This window comes from Stegostoma tigrinum, chromosome 35 (assembly GCF_030684315.1).
Source record: "Stegostoma tigrinum isolate sSteTig4 chromosome 35, sSteTig4.hap1, whole genome shotgun sequence".
Lineage (NCBI taxonomy): Eukaryota > Metazoa > Chordata > Chondrichthyes > Orectolobiformes > Stegostomatidae > Stegostoma > Stegostoma tigrinum.
The window spans coordinates 22847546-22867857 of NC_081388.1; the positions used below are offsets into that span (position 1 = coordinate 22847546).

The 20312-nt window shown below is 43.2% G+C and overlaps 1 protein-coding gene across 2 annotated transcripts in view; it reads left to right on the plus strand.

Moving 5' to 3' along the window:
- The window catches only part of raver1 (ribonucleoprotein, PTB-binding 1), a 39024-nt gene extending 18712 nt beyond the window's left edge, over positions 1-20312 (plus strand). Inside the window, exons 7-17 of one of the 2 annotated variants that reach the window (XM_048521758.2) lie at positions 3554-3640; positions 5323-5431; positions 6209-6480; positions 8187-8277; positions 10129-10316; positions 11379-11450; positions 11852-11932; positions 12475-12546; positions 13469-13591; positions 14984-15061; positions 17162-20312. In XM_048521758.2, the coding sequence (XP_048377715.1) occupies positions 3554-3640; positions 5323-5431; positions 6209-6480; positions 8187-8277; positions 10129-10316; positions 11379-11450; positions 11852-11932; positions 12475-12546; positions 13469-13591; positions 14984-15061; positions 17162-17308 (1320 nt within the window). In that variant the 3' untranslated portion in view covers positions 17309-20312. The remainder of the gene's footprint in view (positions 1-3553; positions 3641-5322; positions 5432-6208; positions 6481-8186; positions 8278-10128; positions 10317-11378; positions 11451-11851; positions 11933-12474; positions 12547-13468; positions 13592-14983; positions 15062-17161) is intronic. The other variant, XM_048521759.2, reaches the window with a different exon arrangement.

Genomic DNA, 20312 nt, shown 5'->3' on the forward strand with positions numbered 1-20312 from the left:
TGAGATTGTACAGGCATGCACAGTAAAGTCACAGCAACCTTGAGGCTTTACACAAAGGCTGTCTTGTGCATTAAATGTGTACAAGGACTTTCCAAATGATGTATGTCTGACTGTGTTTCTCTGAAATCAGTTGCCTTATATTATCGCACTGTTTGCTGAAGCCATCTCAGCTTAAGCTCTTGTCCTGCAAGCTAGCCATTAAATTTATCCACGAAGCATATTCTCATTTTTTCACTTCTTTTGTTACGACGCTGGAAGAGAAGTGAGCTGGAAGTCGAGACCAACTACTCCATGAGCTGCCAAAAGTGTAATTATCTTAATCCATCATCAAAAATGGCCAGAGATAATAGGAAATGCAGATGCTGGAGAATCCGAGATAATGAAGTCTGGAGCTGGATGGACACAGCAGGCTGAGCAGGAAGGCTGATTTCATTTCAGTCCAAATAGAAAGAGTAGAATGTGATGATGTTGTCATAGTTCTTTAGCTACTTCTCATGAGCATACATCGTTGTTGATCACAGAATGATGGGAAAGAGTAAAGGACTCTTGATACCTAAAATTTTATTCGGTTTCTTTGGAACTTTTTCACTGATAGAGAGCTGCTTTCGGCTCCAGGATTGGTCTCTGTTAGACTAAGAGAGATGGCATTGCATCCTTGTGAACCTTTCCAGCAACTGCTCCCATCTTTCGAGGTTTGTAATGAGCCAAACGCCCAGCATCTGAGGTTATTGCTAGGTGGCAACAGTAGAGACCAATAACAGTTTTCTGGACTGTTTATTCAACAATTAAAGGAACAAAACACCTCTTGTTCTCTTTCAAACAGTGCTGGACACTGCTTTTCAGAGTCTATCTTTTGTAAACAGCAAATAGACTCATGTTTTCTTTAACCATTTGCCTTTTCGGTTCCAAGCAATCACATCAGTGCTTTGCAACCTGGTAATGCTCAAGACGTCTGCTTTCCACTTCTCCTAATCCGTAAATGACTGTATGTTCCCCAAGTCTGAAAACACCGTGGCACATGTCTTCCAGACTCCTCCATTCAGTGAAGTACTGCAGTGATTTGGGTAACATCAGCTACAGTTCACCCATACTGCTGCCATCGTAATGCAATAACTATGACCACCAAGTGAATCTGGGCTCACTGCATGCTGCTTACCTCAGAATGGTGAGGATTTTAGTTCCTCAGGGAATCCAATCCTAAATCCACAAACTCTACTCACTGTGGACCCTAACATGGGTTAGAGGAAAGTGGAGTAGTATGTTTTTTGCTGCTAGTTTCAGTGAGAACTGATAAGACAACAAGTATTTTAGACCAAAAATAAAAGGCAGGGAAGAGGAACTTGTGTGGTCTTTTGTGGTTGACCTAATATTAATGCAGGAACTTTTTTTGACTGCAGAGAGTTCCTCTGCATGCCTGGGTTCAGATTTCTAACCTCAGATTTCAACCCTCAGTATGTGTTTCTGGTTGTTCCTAGCATCCAACTGCAGACTGATGGGTATTGTCTGTAAAATTCATTGACATCAACAGTCTTTATATTTGTGTCCTTTCTATGTCAACCCTACCCCTTCCAACTTGGGGCAGAGAATTGAAATAAGTGCTTTGCTCATTTTTTTATCTTCAAAGACAGCTGAGGTGTTCCTGAAATAATTAAGATCCAAGGGACTAGTGAGTGTGTGGAGCCGAAATAATGGGTAATGTAAGTAGTTTAAAGAAATGAATGGGACTCAAAGTTGTTAAATCTTCAGAAACCGATGACCTCGACCACAGAGTGTAGAAAGCAATTGATACAAATGGTCATCACCTCTCAAAATTCTATTAATTTTGAAATTGTGACTGCAAATAGTACATGTAACCTCACGGTTTTAAGAAAGGAGGAAGATGCAAAGTGAAGAACTACAGACCTGGTCGTCTGACATCAGTAGCAGAGAAAACCCAAATCCAATATAAAAGGATGTAGCCTCTGGACGTTGAGGAAATAATTGCCTTGTTGGATAGAGTCAACATTGATTAGTGAAGGGCAAGTCGTGTATGACAAACGTTAAGAGTTTTTTTAAGCATGAGGTCATTAAATAAAATTTAAATCCATAGGATTGTGGGCAGTGTACCAGCGTGGACTAAGGATTGGTGAACAGGCAGAAAGTGTGTCAGAATAAGTGGATCATTATCAGGTTAGCAGACTGTGATACTGGGTAAGTGCTTAGGGTAAGTGCTTAGGCTCCAGTTGTCGATTACACCTAGAACCATTTGGAATATTTTAGAGTTTGCAGATGATGCAAAAGTTGTTGGGGATGAGAGATGTGAGGGGCATGCAAAGAGCCTTCAAGAGAATTTGAGCAAGCTGAATGTGGGCAAGAACCTCCAGGATGGAAGAAATTGTGGATATGTATGAGGTTATTGACTTTCACAGGTGCCAAGCATTTCTTGTATGATGAGAAAGTGGAAGGTGTTGACATCTAACAGGATCTGGATGTCATTGTTCACAAGTCACTGAAAGTTGCCAGGTAGGGTACAGCAAGCAGTTTGGAAGGTAGACAGTATGTAAGTTTTATCATGAGAGGAAAACAAAAATGTTTCAATTGTATAATTCTAAAGAAGAATTGTTTGCCGTTAAGTGGGTGCAGCAGAGATTCTCAAAACTGCTTTCTGGATGATCAGACTGTTTTAGGATGAGACTTAGTGAGTTTTCTCAGGGGTTTAAAAGAATCGGAGGCAGTCTCACAGAAAATGCTTAAAGGTTTAGACACAGTGGATATTTCCCCTGGCTTAGGGCTCTAGAAGTAAGATACATTCCCCGAATGAAAGACAAGCCATTTCAGACTCGGGTGAGGAGAAATCTCTCTTTAGAATTCTCAACTGGAGGGTTGATGGCAAGCTGAAACATGTAGTTCCAAACAGTGATAGATTTCTTGTCACTGATAACATTCAGGGATATGTGGATGGTGTGGGAATATAGCATTGAGGGAGATAATTCACCATGGTCTAGAGCGGGCCCAGTGGACTGAATGGTTTCCTCCTGCTCAGATGTTCTGACGTCAGCTCAGAGCAGGAATAGAATCTGGATTCCTCCTGACTTTTGAGCTCCACATAATCCTGCACTGGATGTGTTGCTGTACATTGGGAAATATGAAAACAGTGTCCATGGGTCTGCACAAGCAGCTAGTTAGCGACTAACTCAGACACACCAGTTAAATGGTTGCCTCCTTGCATGAGATGCTGGATTGAAGAGGAAGTATAAAAAACTTCCATTTCTTCTGAGAATATGCCTTTGCGTTTATTGGATGGGACTTTTATGGTTGAAAGTGTCCTTCGGTTTCTTTAAATTCTGCCTGTAAAAAAAAAAGTTAGTCAATGGACAGGATTCTTGCTTTCAGATTTCATTTCATTTCGGATGTTAACTTGTCCTATTGGGCCTATTTAATAAGGTGGCTTTTTTCTGGCACTATGGAATTGACTAGCTTTTACTATTCTTATTCTGTTTATCTATTCAAATAATGACTGACCTCTCGTTATCTGCTGCATTTCCCTCTCCCTTCTATACCTGTTGTGTCCTAGAATGCTTTGCTTGGGAATCCAGTTTTTCTGCAGAATCTGGTTCGGACCCAGCTGATGCAAAATAAGGAGAACCAGGCATTCCTCAATGTAAGTCTACAACAAGTAGATTATCGTGTGAGGGTTTGTCTCCATAGTATTTAAACACATACTAATCACACCAAATGCTACTGCATTCATTATGTTTGGATTGAATGATGACTGATCAATTGGTTCATTTGTTAGAATATTTAGAAGATTTGTAGATTCTAAGTGTGAATGTTCCAATGGTTGAGAATGGGCCTACTGGACCTGTGGTCTGCAGTGGGGATTAGTTACGATATTCCATTATGCTGTTAAATATACTCCACCTTTAACAGGGAAATGAATTCTTTCTTATTTTGATTCACTGTGATATGATTTACATATTATCATCCATAATTTTTAAGAAGACACAAATTGTTAGTGTCTTTCCAAGGGTTCCATTGCATTAGAACCAAGCGCCTGGCATACAAACTCATTTGATTTCTGCTGTATTTCTGCCCCTCGTTTTGAATCTTGCTCTGCTTCTTTCATTTGTTTCTCCCTCCAATGGGATAGGTTGAGAATCTGTTTCATGTTGCAGGGGCAGTTTATTGACACTCAACAAGAGTGTCCAGGCTCTGATTCAAAGGTTACTTTCCGTGGAGTCTGCCTTCAATGATATGAAACTGAATTTTTGTGAAAAATGGTCTTGCTTGAAAGGGACTAATAATGATGTTGTACTCACTCCTGACAATTATCAAGCAATGTTTTACGCAGAAAACCTCAGGTTCTCTTCCTGCTCGAAAGTTCTGGCTCTTCTGGACTTTGCCCTGCTTTGCCGTGTCTCGCTTCATTTTTGCAGCATCAACTTGTTCCCATTCCCAACAGAACTGTGTTGGAACCAGTGCTTGTTATCAGAATGGTGTTGTTGTATATATTAAAATCCTCACTAATTTTCCTTTTGCTTATCTATGCACTGTTGATCCTTGTTAATATCCACCATCACCACCAGCTTTATAGAAGCAGAATCCAGCTTTAAAAAGTAGGGTAAAAATCAAAAGAATTGTAGATGTCGTAAATGAAAAGCAAAACCAGAATTTTCTGGAAATGGTCAGCATCTGTGGAAAGAAATCAAAGTTAACATTTTGTGGTCGGGTTACTGGACCCAAACGTTAACTCTGATTTCTCTCAAACAGATGCTGCCAGACCTGCAGAGTGTTTCCAGCAACCTCTGTTTATGTTTCTGTTGTTAAAAAGTGGGCTGTTAACAATGAGGATTCCATACCTGTACAAAGCTGTAAATCCGTAGCTGCTTATATATTACTCCGATTTGAATTCATATGCTCAGGATATGACCATCCATGAACTAGCTTTCTCTGTACAGAACTAAATCCTTCTTTCTGTGAACAGACATTGTGAAGGAGTTCCCACAACGATGGCCATCTGAACAAGTTGTTCCGAGGACTTCACTATGAACACTATTTAAACAGGAGATGATGTTGGGAGGAGAAATTAATGCCTTCCGATGAAGCAAAGTAAAAGTTTGGAACAACAATTACAATAATGGTCAAAAAAATGCTGTGGGTGGGAGGGTAGAAAAAGGGATCTGACATGTTAGATATGTAAAATGAAAGCTTGCTGAATTATATATTTGCATTGTGTTCGGTAATTAACAAGGTAGTGCATCTCTGCTTTCAATATCCTGGTAACCCACATTCCATTGACCAATTCATGTCAAAATATAAGCACATCATTGTATGTATTTTCAGAAACCTGGGATTCTGGGTGAATCTCCTCTTGCAGCTTTGCAGCAAAACCCAGTCGGACTCGGAGCCCCCCCACAGCGGGGAAAGGGACTTCTTGGGGAATCGCCCACAGGTATGTATAAATCATATACAGGGGCCCCCGACCTTATCTGAAAACAAAAGATGCTGAAGATCATAGCGGGTCAGGCAGCATCCACGAGAGAGAGCAAGCTAACAATTCTACATGTCTGTTCATCAGAGCTGCCCCTGACCTTATTCCCATTTTGCACTTACAGACCCCAGTACGTTCTTTTCTCAGCTATTGTTATCTATACCATGATCCAGACAGTTCCAAAGTTGATTCTTCAATAGACCATTACACTCTACCTTTCTCCCTGCCTTTCACTGAGCATCTGAGCCGACCTGTTACTTTCTCATTGGCTGCTACTGATGCAGCCTGAAGTTGGAGTCCTCATTTGGTGGGTTAATTTCCATGTGTTTGGCTAGTCCAAACCGCCCAGTGTCTGTGTCAGTGCACTCTGTCATCGGGTATGTACTCATGGCACCCTTTGCCTTGTTGAGCAGTAACATTCCCTCATTATCACCTGCTTCAGAGCAGGAAGGGGCCCTGTGCTACATCCCTGCCACGCCAGGCCATCAAGGTGCACCTCTCCAAAAAGAGTAGAAGTGATGTCAGGCTCTTGGGCCACAGGCCATTCTGATCATGAGTAAAGAATTGGAGTGCTTAGTAATCTCCTGAGGGTTGGATGGAAATATGGAGCTTGTGAGCTCATCATTTGGAAGAGGATAAATGGGCACAATGGTGACCTTTCCTTTTATAGAATTTTCCATTTGAGCTTAATCTTTCATTAAAGGGTCTTCTCAACATGAGTGTTTGTGCCACTTACAGGGCTGAATTCTGAGAGAGCACAAGCACAGATGAAGCTGCCTATGGTGCCAATGGGGACAATGCAATCACAACAGTATCTTGGACAAATGCCAACAGACATGCCGGGAATGATGGAGAATCCATCCCATTCCCGACAGGTTTCCTCACCACCGGTCACCCCGGCTCCTTTGCAAGGAATCCCCACTTCCATTCTGGGCTCTGTACTCAATGACCTGAAGAAACAGAGGAAACAAAACATGTTGCAAGTTGAGACCGGCTTGGCCTCAGCAGGGGTAAGTAGCCCAGCTTGAAATGTCTTTTAAAGGGTTGCAATGTGTTGTCTATATCCAGAAAATCATTGGCAGTCCTTTGCAATGATTTGTTTAGTTTCTGTGTGCATTTTTGACATTTTTTTGCAAAAATGTCAAGACTGAGTGAATTATAGAATCCCTACAGTGTGGATGCAGGCCATTCGGTCCTTTTGAGTCCACACCAACCCTCTGTAAAGCATCCCACCCAGACCCATTCCCCTGCTCTATCCCTGTAACCCTGCATTTCCCATGGCTAATGCACCTAGCTTGCACATTCCTGGACACAATGGGCAATTTAGTGTGGCCAATTGACCTAACAATCTTAAAACTGTGGGAGGAAACCCATGCAGACGTGGGGAGAAAGTCATCTGAGGGTGGCATCGAACCTGAGTCCCTGGTGTTGTCAGGCAGCAGTGCTGACCACTGAGCCACCGCGCTGCTCTCAAGTGAAATATGAAAGAATATTTTGAAAGTACTTTTCATTCAGCAAAATTAAGGCAATTATGAAATTGTTATAGAGTATAGCATTTGTTGAAGGATAAATGCTACAAAAAAAGTGAAAGAAATACAAGTGGAAAGTTTAGATTGAGAGTATTGACTGAGATCTGAGAGCATTTTAAATGTGTGCACTTCCTGTCATCTCAGTTTGTTTATTTTTCACCGCTTGAAGCAACTAGGGTCAATGTGAAGTTAGGCTTGTCTTCCAGTGTACTATTCAAAGTATATCTTGGGATTTTCTGCTTGATTGTGGCATCAATATTCAATGTTGTGCACTGAAAAGTAACAGGTGGCAAAGGGAGTACCTGTGGTTCTACCGCAATGATCCCTAGATTGAACATCGCTTATTTTGCACCTTCACTCCTAATAAAGTTCAAGAAAACAGCCTTGCTCTGTAAAAACATGGACAACATAAGAATTTACCAAAAGCTGCTTGGACTAACAAGTAGCAGCGTCACCGCGATCATGTCCCAGCACCGGCACCTCCATGTCATCACTGCGGTGTTGGCACTGAGCCTGAGTGAACGTGAGCAGACAAGCCACTTACAGAACATCAATTACATAATTGTCTTTGCACTTTAATTTGTTTCTGGACAGACCTGTCAGCCAGGAGCTTCTGTCATTTCAGTCACTGAAGGCCATGGTTATGTAAGAGGCTGAGATCACCAACCTCCCAATATCCTGTGATCGTGGGATCCAGCTGCATGAGTTCAATAGAGAAACGTTTCCTTACCCAGTAGGAGGATCTGACTAACACTGTTGATCTGGTGCAGTGTGTTCTCACTTGCAGGTGAAATGTGATTTCTCCTTAACATTCTCAACAGCAAGCAATGAGGATGGTGAGTGGTGGGCAGTGATCAAGACTGTGTCCATTTAACAGCTCAGATTAATGTCAAGTACACTGTGATGACCAGCTTCATGATAACTTAAGGATCTACTGCATTTCGGAAGCATCTAAAATAAACAGTGTTGTTCCTCCTAATCTATTCTGTTGGACAGTGCATTATCCTCAAGTCAATTGATCTCATGGGCTCTGATATAATGCCAGTGGTGTTGATTGAGAACAAGTTTGGGTGTTTCAGGCAGTGTACTTAAAGGTGGTTTCAGATTAAACACTGAGCTGGGACAGTGCAGAAAGTTAATGTGGAGTCTGCCCTGTAAATAACACAGTGCCACATTTTATATTGCAGCCATCTCTCTTAGGGGAGCCACCAAAAGATTTCAGGATGCCTCAGAATCCATATCTCAATATGCGAAGTGTGTTCCCATCTAATGTATCAGGTAAGGAATGGTCTGGAGCTTGGGGTTGAAGACTGAAGAGCAGTGGTTGACATAATCATTGGTATTGTGTATATTTGCTCTCCTATAGAGTGCTACAATCATTACAACATGATAGAGTGAATTTACTTTAGCTTTAAACAGCCATGTCCCTCCCAACCACCACCCCAAACCCCAGCACGTGCGCACGCACCCACCCTGCAATTCAGAGGATGGTTTCTGACGCCAGCCTTGCTGGATGTCTATACTCATAGCTGCTATCAGCAGGGAGATTTGAATTAGTGTCTGATCTCACTCTTGGGTCTCTCCTGAGCTATGCCTCTGAAGGAGGAATGAGGGGAAGAACTTGGTGAATTGTCCAGGCTCCATTCTCATGCCCTGACCAATAGCCAGCCAGTTCTTTTCACATCAGAACCAAGCCTCCCACAACACTGTGCGGAGGAGCTTCACTTGTTCCACAGAGGTGGTATTGGAGCTGCCTGCTGTGAATAACTCCTGAGTTGGAGGAATTCAATCCAAAACAAAATACACGTTAGGTAATATCACTGGCTGTTAAACAGTGTGGCAAATGACAATAATCTCTCTGGGAATTAGATACCTGGTCAGTATTTACAAACTTCACCCGGAGCCAGTGGGGGTGACCGTACTGTGCTTTGTGATGCAGTCTGTATTTACTTAGCAAAGAGCTGTGCACTGCCCATGGCTTTCCTTTCATTGTTATTTTTGAGGTGATGTTTTAACTCTGCTTTTGTCTGTTTTAATTGTGTTAATAAGAAATAAATATGAAGTCTAGCATGATGAACTGACTGAAAGGCAAGCAGTATTAAAAATTAATTTCTAAATATTTGGGGTATCGATATGTGACCTGTGTATGTTGAGTGCACCGTCCCAGTGTTCGTCTAATAAACTGAAAAAAGCCAACACAGACTGCTCAGTTAGCAGTGAGCTGTCTAATGGGGTGGTATCGTGCTGCTTGTGTGTGCCCTCTCTGGCTGTCTCTCCCTCTATCCTTCCCTCTCCCCATCTCTCCTGCCTTGACTGCTCCCTCCTGTCCCCTCCCTTCTCCTGTTCATCCCCTTCGCCTGTCCAATCTCCCCCACCCCCCCCTCCCCAAAAAAAACCAGCTTACGCAATCATACTGCACAGATGATGAGGTGGGAAGCAGAAGAAGCAAGATCCCTTGAACCTGACAGTTGTGTGTCTAAAGGGAAGTGAGCAGTTCTTGTGCTTGTTATACATGAAAATCAAACAGCACAGCACAGGAACAAAGTGTGGAGCTGGATGAACACAGCAGGGCAAGCAGCATCTCAGGAGCACCAAAGCTGACGTTTCAGGCCTAGACCCTGTCCGAAATGTCAGCTTTTGTGCTCCTGAGATGCTGCTTGACCTGCTGTGTTCATCCAGCTCCACACTTTGTTATCTTGAATTCTCCAGCATCTGCAGTTCCCATTATCACAGCACAGAAACAAGTCACCATGATGACATTCTGAATTCATGCATCTGTCTAAATGCCTCTTTAACATCACTATCGTATCTGCTTTGACCACCTCTCCAAGCAGCATGTTCTGGGTAACTAACACCATCTGTGTACAAAACCTGCCTGACATATCCCCTTTAAACTTTCCCCCTTTCACCTGAAACTTATGCCCCCTAGTATTTGGCATTTCCAGCCTGGAATTTGTTCAGGTTCTTTATAACTTTTATATACTTCTCTCAGGTCAACCCTCAGCCTCTTGTGAAAACAATCCAAGTTTGTACACTGTACCTTAAGTATCCCTGTCAAAACTTATACACAATGACAAAGCACAATGTTATCAGGCTGTATAATGCAACTAACGCTTTTCTGACTGACAGGCAATGCCAGCAACTCAATGTCCTATGGCCACAGTACTGGTCTCCTGGGAAACTACCCTAGTTCTGGTTCCAGAGGTCACCTGGGATCCAGCGTCAGTGATTATCCAGAGTCTGGAAGCAGCCGGCTGGGTTATGGGAATTTTGAAAGCTATGATGATTACAGTCACTCTTACAGAGACTATGAGCAGGTATGTTTGGAATATACTGTCCATGAGCAGATTGGAATACTGAATGGGTTCAACTTCTGTAAGTGGCACTCTTGCTAAATGCCTTTTGCCATCATGCTGGAAATTAATGGCATTCTTTTCACCAGATAAATACTAGTTGCAGTGTCTGTCCAGTAATATTGTAGCAATCATTCCTATCCCATGGTGTCTCCTGCAAGACTCCACAGAGGAGCCTGCTTATTTCAAGCCATTTCCTCTGAACTGTCTAGAGCAACAGGAGAGGCAGGAAGCCTCACACCTCTCATAAAATATCTGAATGAGGACTTGTCCTAACATTAAAAGTGATGGTCCAAGTGCTGCAAAGTGAGATCGATTTCGATAGTTCAGTGCAGACTTGATGGAGCAAAGGGGCCTTTCTGTGCCGTATGGCTCTATCACTGTGAATGCTGATCAGATCATATTAGGTCACAAGGCCCTGAGAGTAATGGGATTGGGGAGTTAGGTACCTCAATTTTACTAATATTGTAGAAAAGGCCATGTCTTTGCGTGAGTGTAATTTATTGCCAAAATGTATATCTTCGGAGGCTGAACTGATGTGTTGGGCTACCTCTGAGGGTAAACCCTCTTCAGCGTCTGCAGCATAGGTGGCTGTAAATGATTCTATCGCACTGTTTGAATTAAAGCAGAGAAGCTCCCTTGTAGCTAATAATTATCCCTCCTTTTGTATGAAGCAGGTGAACTGCTTATTTTGTCTGTACTCTTAGTGGGATCTGCCAATGCATATTTCCTGCTGCTTGCTATATAGAGCTGGAACATCCAGGGTTTGACCCATACTCTGGGCATCTTCCTCATTACAGTTTGTTAGGTTGTGCTAGGCATTCTGTTTGTAGGCGTTGAGCAAGCGGGATAGGGTTGGCTTGGGCTGAATTTCTGATCCGTGTTCATTGCTTGTTGACCTTTATCACAGAAACTCTGAAAGAAGCAGACTGACCCAGAACTCCACTAAAGATCAGCTGCCTCTGAAAGGACACGAGAAAACTGATGTTATATTTTTAAGTTAACGTTCTAATTCTATTTCATCAGGAAAGTGAAATGGAGCGCTACCCGATATCACGTAATCCTGGGCTTAGAGGGTACAGTCGTGACAGAAATGAGGTAAATCTTATGAGGGACATGGAGGATGAGATGTTGGTGGAGGTAGCTGTGTGGTTGGGGATGGTAGGTTTTGTGCATAGAATGCAGCCCAGACACCTTTCTTCTTCTTCCTCCTTTTGGACTAGAGTTCACTCTCTCCCACCAAGGCTGCAGGCAGGTATCTATTATTGGTTTTAATACGTTGGGCTTGGGAGGGTCCGTATCAGCTGGGGCTCCTGCATGAGGAGGGACTGCGGTTCACTTGGATGCTGTGAAGGTTAAGCAGCTGCCACGTTCCTTTTGGGGCTTACTTACACAAAGGTGACCAGCAGGTAACTCTGGGAGGTAACAGCAAGACTGGAGCAAAGAGAATTGTTTCGATGATGAAATGAGGGGGCTAATTGAGGTTTGTTCCTGCCTAGGAAAGGGAGATGGAGCGATACTCGATGTCCCGTGATCATGGCTATGGAGGAATGGGGGGCTATGGCCATGATCGGAGCGAGGTACGTTTGACAAAATGGAAGTGCATGATTGGAATAATGTAGACTGGCCGGTCCGTACCTGGTTATTGGCTGGGAACTGGCCCTGACCCTGACCCTGAACAGGTCGTTCCAGCTCTGAAGTGTATACAATGAGAATGCGACCACTGTGGCACTGCCTGTGAGTCTGTCAAACTGCTGGCATTCCCAGCCCTGCACAGCCTGCATTCCATTTGCTGATCTCTGCAAAACCACAGTCAGCCTCCATACACTGGGCTGGGAAGAATGCACAATCACACAGGGCATGGATTTTGTGATTGCCAACTGCTGTGATGCAGCCTTCAGTCCAATGGCCTGTCTACACGATATTTCTGACATGACCAGTATGACAGTTATGGGCCCAGAGTGAAATCTCTCATGTTGCCTCCCAGTTTACAGCTGATGCCTTTAGAAAGGGGCATCATACGAAACTGACAGCACAGAAAGAGGCCCCACAGCCCAGAGTATTCAAACCAGCAGAACACTGCCAGAAAAATGCAAACTGATTGAGGCATTTCTTTTTTCAGGAAAGGGAGCTGGATCAGTACCCACTACTACATGATCCTGGACTTGGAGGGTACGGAGCTGACCGAGATGAGGTAACAATTAGAATAAAGAATCTTTTTGAATCATGCACTGAGTTTGGAATTGCCAATTACTAAAACCTCAAGCTTCTGCATTTAGCACAGGGCATGGAAAGATGTCCAGTTTCATGAAATCTAGGTTCCGTCTAGATTCCCTACAGTGTGGAAACAGGCGCTTCAGCCCAACAAGTCCACACCGCCCCTTGGAGCATCCCACCCAGACCTACCCCCCTATAACCCACACAGCCCTGAACACTACAGGTAATTTAGCATGGCTGATCCACCTAGCCTGCACATCTTCAGACTGTGGGAGGAAACCGGAGCACCCGGAGGAAACCCACGCAGACATGGGGAGAATGTGCAAACTCCACACAGATGACATGGCCAAGGTTCCCTGGGGCTGTGAGGCTGCAGTGCTAACCACTGAGGCACCGTGCTGCCCCATCAGTGATGTGGCACTGATTCTATCAGTGATAGAATTCAGACCAGCAGTTTCATTTCATAGAGGCATACATTCATGTTTCAGATTGGTGTTTACTTAGCATGCAGACCCAGTGTTTGAGTTCTTCCAAATGGCCTTCATTCTCGAGCTAGGGATGGGTTCAGGTGAATCAAACCATTTTGACTCTGGTTAGTTATTCAAAGCCTGTATGTTTACTCACATTGCGATCAAAAATAATTCACCAGTAATGACCATGCAGGTTTATGTGCAAATAACCAATTGGGTGAGGTATCGATGGATGACATGGGCTGGTAAAACTTAATCTGCCCTCATTCTCTGAAGGTTCAGACCAATGTGAAGTAAAACTGCACCGGCTGAGTTTATTGGTTGGTCCCCTGATTTGGAGTACTTATTTTTTAAATTTTATTTGGACATGTTGCAAATTGTTGAACGTTATTTTCAGTTTAGGATTAATGCTCCCTTTTCCTGTTTAAGCGATCAACTCCATGTGGATATAATGATTTGGAACCTGCTGCACCTTCGATGTATTCCAGTTCTCCCACATCTTATTTCACAAGTGGTGTCCGAGCAGGAATGCGACAGAGCTACTCCACCAAGGTATCAGACTCATTATAGCAGAATACATTGTGATGCACATTCGTGAACAGGTGGCTGAGGCTGAGTTTCACCCAGGGTTACGTGCAAGTATATTTAAACAAAGACTGATTGGATCTTTTTAATACCCCATCTTCCAGATTTGGTATTCTTTCTTCCCCAGTGTGTGCTTCAATGACTGATTGCAGGCAGGGCTCTACTTCTGGGCTGGAGGAGCAAATTGCGGTTGATTCGTGCTGTTTAATGTCCTGTTACTGCTCTCTTGAGGGAGCATAGGTGTAAACACTGACAGAGGTGTCAGAGATGGATACCAACTTGACCTCAGCTCATGTGTCATGAGTCTTGTCTGTGGTGCATGAAGCCATACCTCAGCAAGTGAGGTGCAAGCCTGTCTGCTCTTATCGGGGAGATATGGCCAAGGTTCCCTTCCTCTTCCATTTCTCCAGTACCACATGTTGGTGCTAAAATAAATCCTAATACCAGACCAAGTGTTTCCGAGCTGTTGTAGCCATTTTCACATACCTGTGCTCTGTGCACAATGAGTTACTTGGTAGAGAAGTGCCTCTCTGACAAGTATGTCAGGCAATTTCAGTGGCAATGGTATGAATGAGCAGTTATCTGGGAATATTAGTCAGATCACAACAAAATCCTCTTCCTCTCAGACTTGCCCACACTTCAGCAGGGGAATGAGGTCTGTGTTTAACTTCCCTGACGGAGGCCTTGAAATGTCCTTGCTACTGTGTTGCAATCAGGTTTAAAAGAATCAAATTTCCATCTGGAAATTAGTTTGTGTTAGTTGTTGCTAATAACTGAACTGACTCACTGATTAACAAGAGAAATTGCACTTCAGGAAGTTTCAAATTGACTCCCCTGATCGAGGCTTGTAATTAGCCAACGGCTTCAGACGACATTGTAAATTCAGTTCACTGTTAGCTGCCTTGTGTATTGAATGGGTACAGTCTGAGAGTTGTTAATTGACACATCAGTCCCATGTTCCTAGCTGACCAGAATCTGACAGCTGACTGGTTCAGTGACGATAACCTGATCCTTGAGTTGTACCAAAGCTGTGTAGTAGAACGACAAATGTCTATCTGTAGAGGTTTGAGGAGTTGGTGTAGATACCCTTCTCAGCACAGCTGATCTGGCAAATATTTTCCTCCTTTTTTGTTTCACCAATCTACCAGTTAGCTCTCTCCAAGAGGGAAGTTTAAACTCTGTGTGTATCTTTTGCTGCCTGACTAGCACCGAATGCAGGGTCGATGCACAGAGTGTATGGGTTTCGGGGGTGGGGTGTGGGGCAGAAGAAGGATTTGCTTTTCATTTTTTAATTGAAAGTGTGAGAGAAGCCAGTGATGATAAGGCTTGGAGATGTGACTGTTGTCTGCTGTGTTACAGTTAAATCCAGTGCTGAGTTCTGGGGCAGGACTCCTGGGGGCTCGGCCTGCTAACTCCCCACCAGGCTGTATGCTGAAGGTAACTGTCTGATAGCTCTCGCTCGCTCTCTTTCACAGGCTTGTCCTGCCTGTGAACATACTAACTGTTACCCTGGCGTTGAGATTAACACATCATTGTCCAACAGACCGTGATTTGAAAAGACAGGACCCTGACTGAATGTCATTTTGCAGTAATTTGACATGTGGTCTTCCCTTTTGTTGCCTTGGTTTGAATTAGGGTTTCAGTTTATCTGTTATGTTGATACAGAATGAAGGGTTGTTTTGCAAGATTTGAATCCAAAGGTAGAATTCAAGATTTCAGCCATGCTCTTTTGAGATGAACAATACAGTGCAGAACAGGCCCTTCGGCCCTCAATGTTACGCCGACCTGTGAACTAATCTAAGCCCCTCCCCCTACGCTATCCCATCATCATCCATATGCTTATCCAAGGGCTGTTTACTGCCCCTAATGTGGCTGAGTTAACTACATTGGCAGGCAGGGCGTTCCACACCCTTACCACTCTCTGAGTAAAGAACCTGCCTCTGACATCTGTCTTAAATCTATCACCCCTCAATTTGTAGCTATGCCCCCTTGTACAAGCTGAAGTCATCATCCTCAGAAAAAGACTCTCACTGTACACCCTATCTAATCCTCTGATCATCTTGTATGTCTCTATTAAATCCCCTCTTAGCCTCCTTCTCTCCAATGAGAACAAACCCAAGTCCCTCAGCCTTTCTTCACAAGGCCTGTGCTCCAGACCAAGCAATATCCTGGTAAATCTCCTCTGCACCTTTTCCAATGCTTCCACATCCTTCCTGTAATGGGGTGACCAGAACTGCACACAATATTCCAAATGAGGCCGCACTGGCGTTTTGTACAGTTGCAGCATGACATCACGGCTCCGGAACTCAATCTCTCTACCAACAAAACCTAACACACACCGTAAGCCTTCTTAACAGCACTATCAACCTGGGTGGCAGCTTTCAGGGATCTATGTACATGGACACCAAGATCCCTCTGCACATCCACACTACCAAGAATATTTCCATTGACCTGGTATTCTGCCTTCCTATTATTCCTCCCAAAGTGAATCACCTCACATTTATCCATATTAAACTCCATTTTCCACCTTTCAGCCCAATTCTGCAGTTTATCCAAGTCTCCCTGCAACCTGCAACATTCTTCCACACTGTCCACCACTCCTTCGACTTTAGTGTCATCCGCAAACTTACTAACCCATCCACCTAAGCCTGCGTCCAAGTCATTTATAAAAATGCCAAACAGCAGTGGTCCCAAAACAGATCTTTGAGGCACACCACTAGTAACCGGATTCCAGGCTGAATATTTTCCATCAACCACCACTCGTTGCCTTCTTACAGAAAGCCAGTTTCTAATCCAAACTGCTAAATCTCCCTCAATCCCATGCCTCTGTGTTTTCTCCAATAGCCTACCATGTGGCAAATTAAAATCTCCCAGAAAGTGGGAAGCCACCAGGAATGTCTATCTTCAGGCACTGTTATACAGGAGATGACTTATCATGATTTGACCAGGAGTGACGGGAGTTTTATGAAAAAGTAGAAATTTTTACTGTTTTGCAAAGACTGTTTATGATAAATAAACCACTTAATTTCAATCATACAGTAGCAGTCTCTACCATGTTAGCTGGCTCATCTGAGAGCTGAGAAAAGAACAACCCTGAGAAGATCCCATGTGCATGTTTATGACCCAAGAAACTAATGGTGTTGTAGCTTTGAGTGAAGTACTACTTTCTGTCTGAGTCAAATTTTGCAAAACAACCTTTAATTGAATTCTAAGGAAGAGAAGATACAGGTTCACTCATTTGAGAGACTAAAAAGTAAGATAAGTCTTAAGTCATGTTGTACAAAATAAACAGTTTGTTAAATCTACCAGAATTTAGAAAGCCTCTGGATATAAACCATTACTGCACTAGTTATAGTTTCAGTTTCTGTTCTTTGGATCCAGTATTGTGTCTCAACATCAGACCCCCATTGGATCTCCTAATAATGTGTTCCTTACTTTTGCGCTATTCCATTGAAACTTGTGTCAGGGTGGCTGAAGGTTTATGTGGGCTCATTGAAAACCAGACTTTAGGTGACACTGATTCTCTCTCTGTTCCAGACACCACTTGCTGGTCACAAGCGAGGTGCGTCTCACCTGATCCCATCACCTGAGCCCAGCCCAGAGGGAGGCTACGTTGGCCAGCATTCTCAAGGCCTGGGTGGCCACTATGCTGACTCTTACCTGAAGAGGAAGAGGATATTTTAACTGGGAACCTGGTGTTGCCATCTAGAATGACCTGGTTACTTTTTGCTGAAGGGTGTAAATCTTGTACAGATGTTTTTAATCTCTGTGTCAAAACACTTCAGTCTTTGTTTTTAGGAGGAGGGTGAAACTTCTATCTGGGAATTTGGAGGATGCAGAAGGCTGGAACCTGACAAACTGACTGACCCTGTGGCACCTTTGCATTGTCAGCCACTAAATTCACTGAATATCGGCTTCAATGCACAAACTCCAGTCATCGTAGGAGATAACACGATAAGGTGGAATTCACCATATCAGCTTTCTCCTTCACTGTTAGTCACTGATAGTAATCGTAGTCTGGGACCAGCAAGTGCCAATAGTGGACGCAGTATTGAAGCACACTTGCCTTCAAAACTCAAAATGAATATTGGCCTTCAGTCCACTGCAAATTTTAAAATGCATGAAGTTGGCTGCAAATATTCTCCCTGTAATAAATGGCATTTATAAACCGGACTCAGTGGCGCTCCCTCAGAGCCACATCTGAAGATGAGCCCATTGTTTCTGTTGCAACAAAGTGTGCACTCAATCCATCAACATTCAAAGCAGGTATTCTACCTCAAAGGCTGACACCGTGAAGTATTGTTTCTGTCTAGCCATTCACTTTGCTTCTGTGTCATGTGTTCAAAACATTTCCCTACGTGTTGGAGCAAATGCAGTGAGATATTTTCCTTTAGTTTGATCGCACTGCTCCCAGCCCATACTCAACGTTTGAGCTTCATTGTGCAGCCAGCTGGTTTGGTTTTCAGTCCTTCTGCATACCTCTCAAATCTGTAGGTTTGTTTTTCAATGTATTTCCTTAATCTTTCTTTTCATTCTGTGAACAAATTTGATTTAGGAAAGCCCTCTTTTTTTTTTTTTTAAAAAGATCTGCTATTTTTAGTGAATTATTTGCAGGAAATGGGTTACGTGTTTGTCCCTTTTTTCCTTTATTTTAAAACAAAATTCAAAGTAGTTGGGGTAACTAATTCTGTTCTTCCTGTTTCATTTGGCATGTGTATGCATCAGTGTTTGTTTCTACTAAATGGCAACTTTGTTCTGCAAAATCTTTACACATTGAATTCCTGATGTCTGTTAACCTATGGAATCTATATGCCAGCCAAGTTTCCACTAAGCTTAGACAGCAAGCCTGAACCAGCAAATAAGACCCGAATTGTAAAACGAATCGAATGTAAATATAGGGAACAGTGGCAGACATTGCAGACACTAGCTTCTGTCGCAATGCTATTTGCATTTAAAGCTACAGGAACTTCTGAAAGTCTTTTCCGGTTGCCTTGCAGACTATCAGCAGCTGCACTGCTTGTGTTTCCCCAGCAAATTATACTTGGTTTGCCTCAATATTTGAAGTGGGTGGAAGAATTTCTGAGCTCCTCAGTTCCTGTAGTTGAGACTTGAGCTGAAGGGAAACTGTTTCTCCTGGAGCGTTTATCCAATTTGTGCAATTTTAAAGTAAATCCCCATTTTAGTGCTTAAGATTAAGCGTGGAGAGAACAGGGAGAAGCTGCGAGAAAATGATGATGAACAGCATCTCTGTAAGCTGTCTATTCTTATTTCTCTGTTCCACCTTCCAGCCCCCAGAGGCAGGTAAAGACGAAAATGCTAAGAAAATGGGCCGTACTTGGAAGATGTTGGAGTGTTTATATTGAAGAGCAAACAAAAAAACCTTTTTTTAAAGGAAAATTCAATAATCTTCACCTTCTCAAACTACTTTGGTGAAAACATAACTTGCAGTGTGAGGAATTTGAGGTCCTGTACACCGATAGCCTTGTTTCAGCTGTGCCCAGTCCCACCATAATCCTCCATGCTTTATCTATCCTGTACCAGACTGGATTTTGTGTGATCATGTTGTGCAAAAAGGTCTTCCATCTGACCAAACGGATAGCAACCAAAACACAGCCATCACTCCAAGTCATTGTTTTCTCCTGTTCTGTTGCTCGGGGAATCTGTCAAATATAGTCATGTTGACACTGGTGATTCTGTGGGGTTGCCTGTTTGTGAGCGGCCATTTGTGGGGGAAATCCCACCCCAATCTGAACTGGACCCTATCCTATCCCATCGCCACATTGCAGACTGAAAAACCAAATAGTAATGAACAATTTAAGCCTTAATCTCTTCTGTCTTGATAATGGACAAACGTAGCCAGGCTGTGCTAATTCAGAAGACTGGAGATTGACTGACTCTCCCAGCCTGTGATTAACTATCTCGGTTCCTCTTAAATAAACATTGTGGAAGTGACTGGTGTGTGAGCCAGCATGGGGTTCAATTTGTTAGCCTCAATTAGGAAGTGAAGGAGCAAGTTGGAAGGCCCTACTTTAAATTGCTCTGCAGTGACCCCTGCTGGTGTGTGTGTGTGTGTGTGTGTAAGAACAGAGTTCAGCTGTACTTGTTATACAGGAACACTGCTAACACTAATCACCTTAGTTCAATGATCATGGGGTACTTGGGGAAAGGCATAAAATTGGAGACAATTTCTGTAAATCTAATGGTTATTTCCACAGCTCCTATCCTGTGTCACTGCAAGGAGGAAATAAATAACACAAGGAGGGAATAAATAACACCACATGCACAGATTACCTTAAATAGTTGCTGTCTGTCCGTGTGCCATCACCCACAGTGAGTGCTGTCCTTAGCTGCACCATCTAAGGAACAGACATAGGCTGTTCCATCTGTCCCCCATGTGCTGGTGGAGGAGGGCCTTCATGTTTCTGTGTTACCCACTTGCACCACACCAACGTTGTTTTGTGTGTTCTGGAGGCCAGTCACAGGCTCATCTGTTCTCTTGGTGCCTCAAGTGTCCCAGAGATCATCTGCTTGTGTGAACTGAGAGGTAGCATAAAGAGTTTGGGAAAAACAGCATGGTCGTCATCATTTGGATACAGTTCAGCTGCATTATTGAGTAGGAACTGATCACAGTTTCATGTTTTTGGAGAATCCTGTCTACATCTCTATTAAAATTGGAAATTGCTCTTAA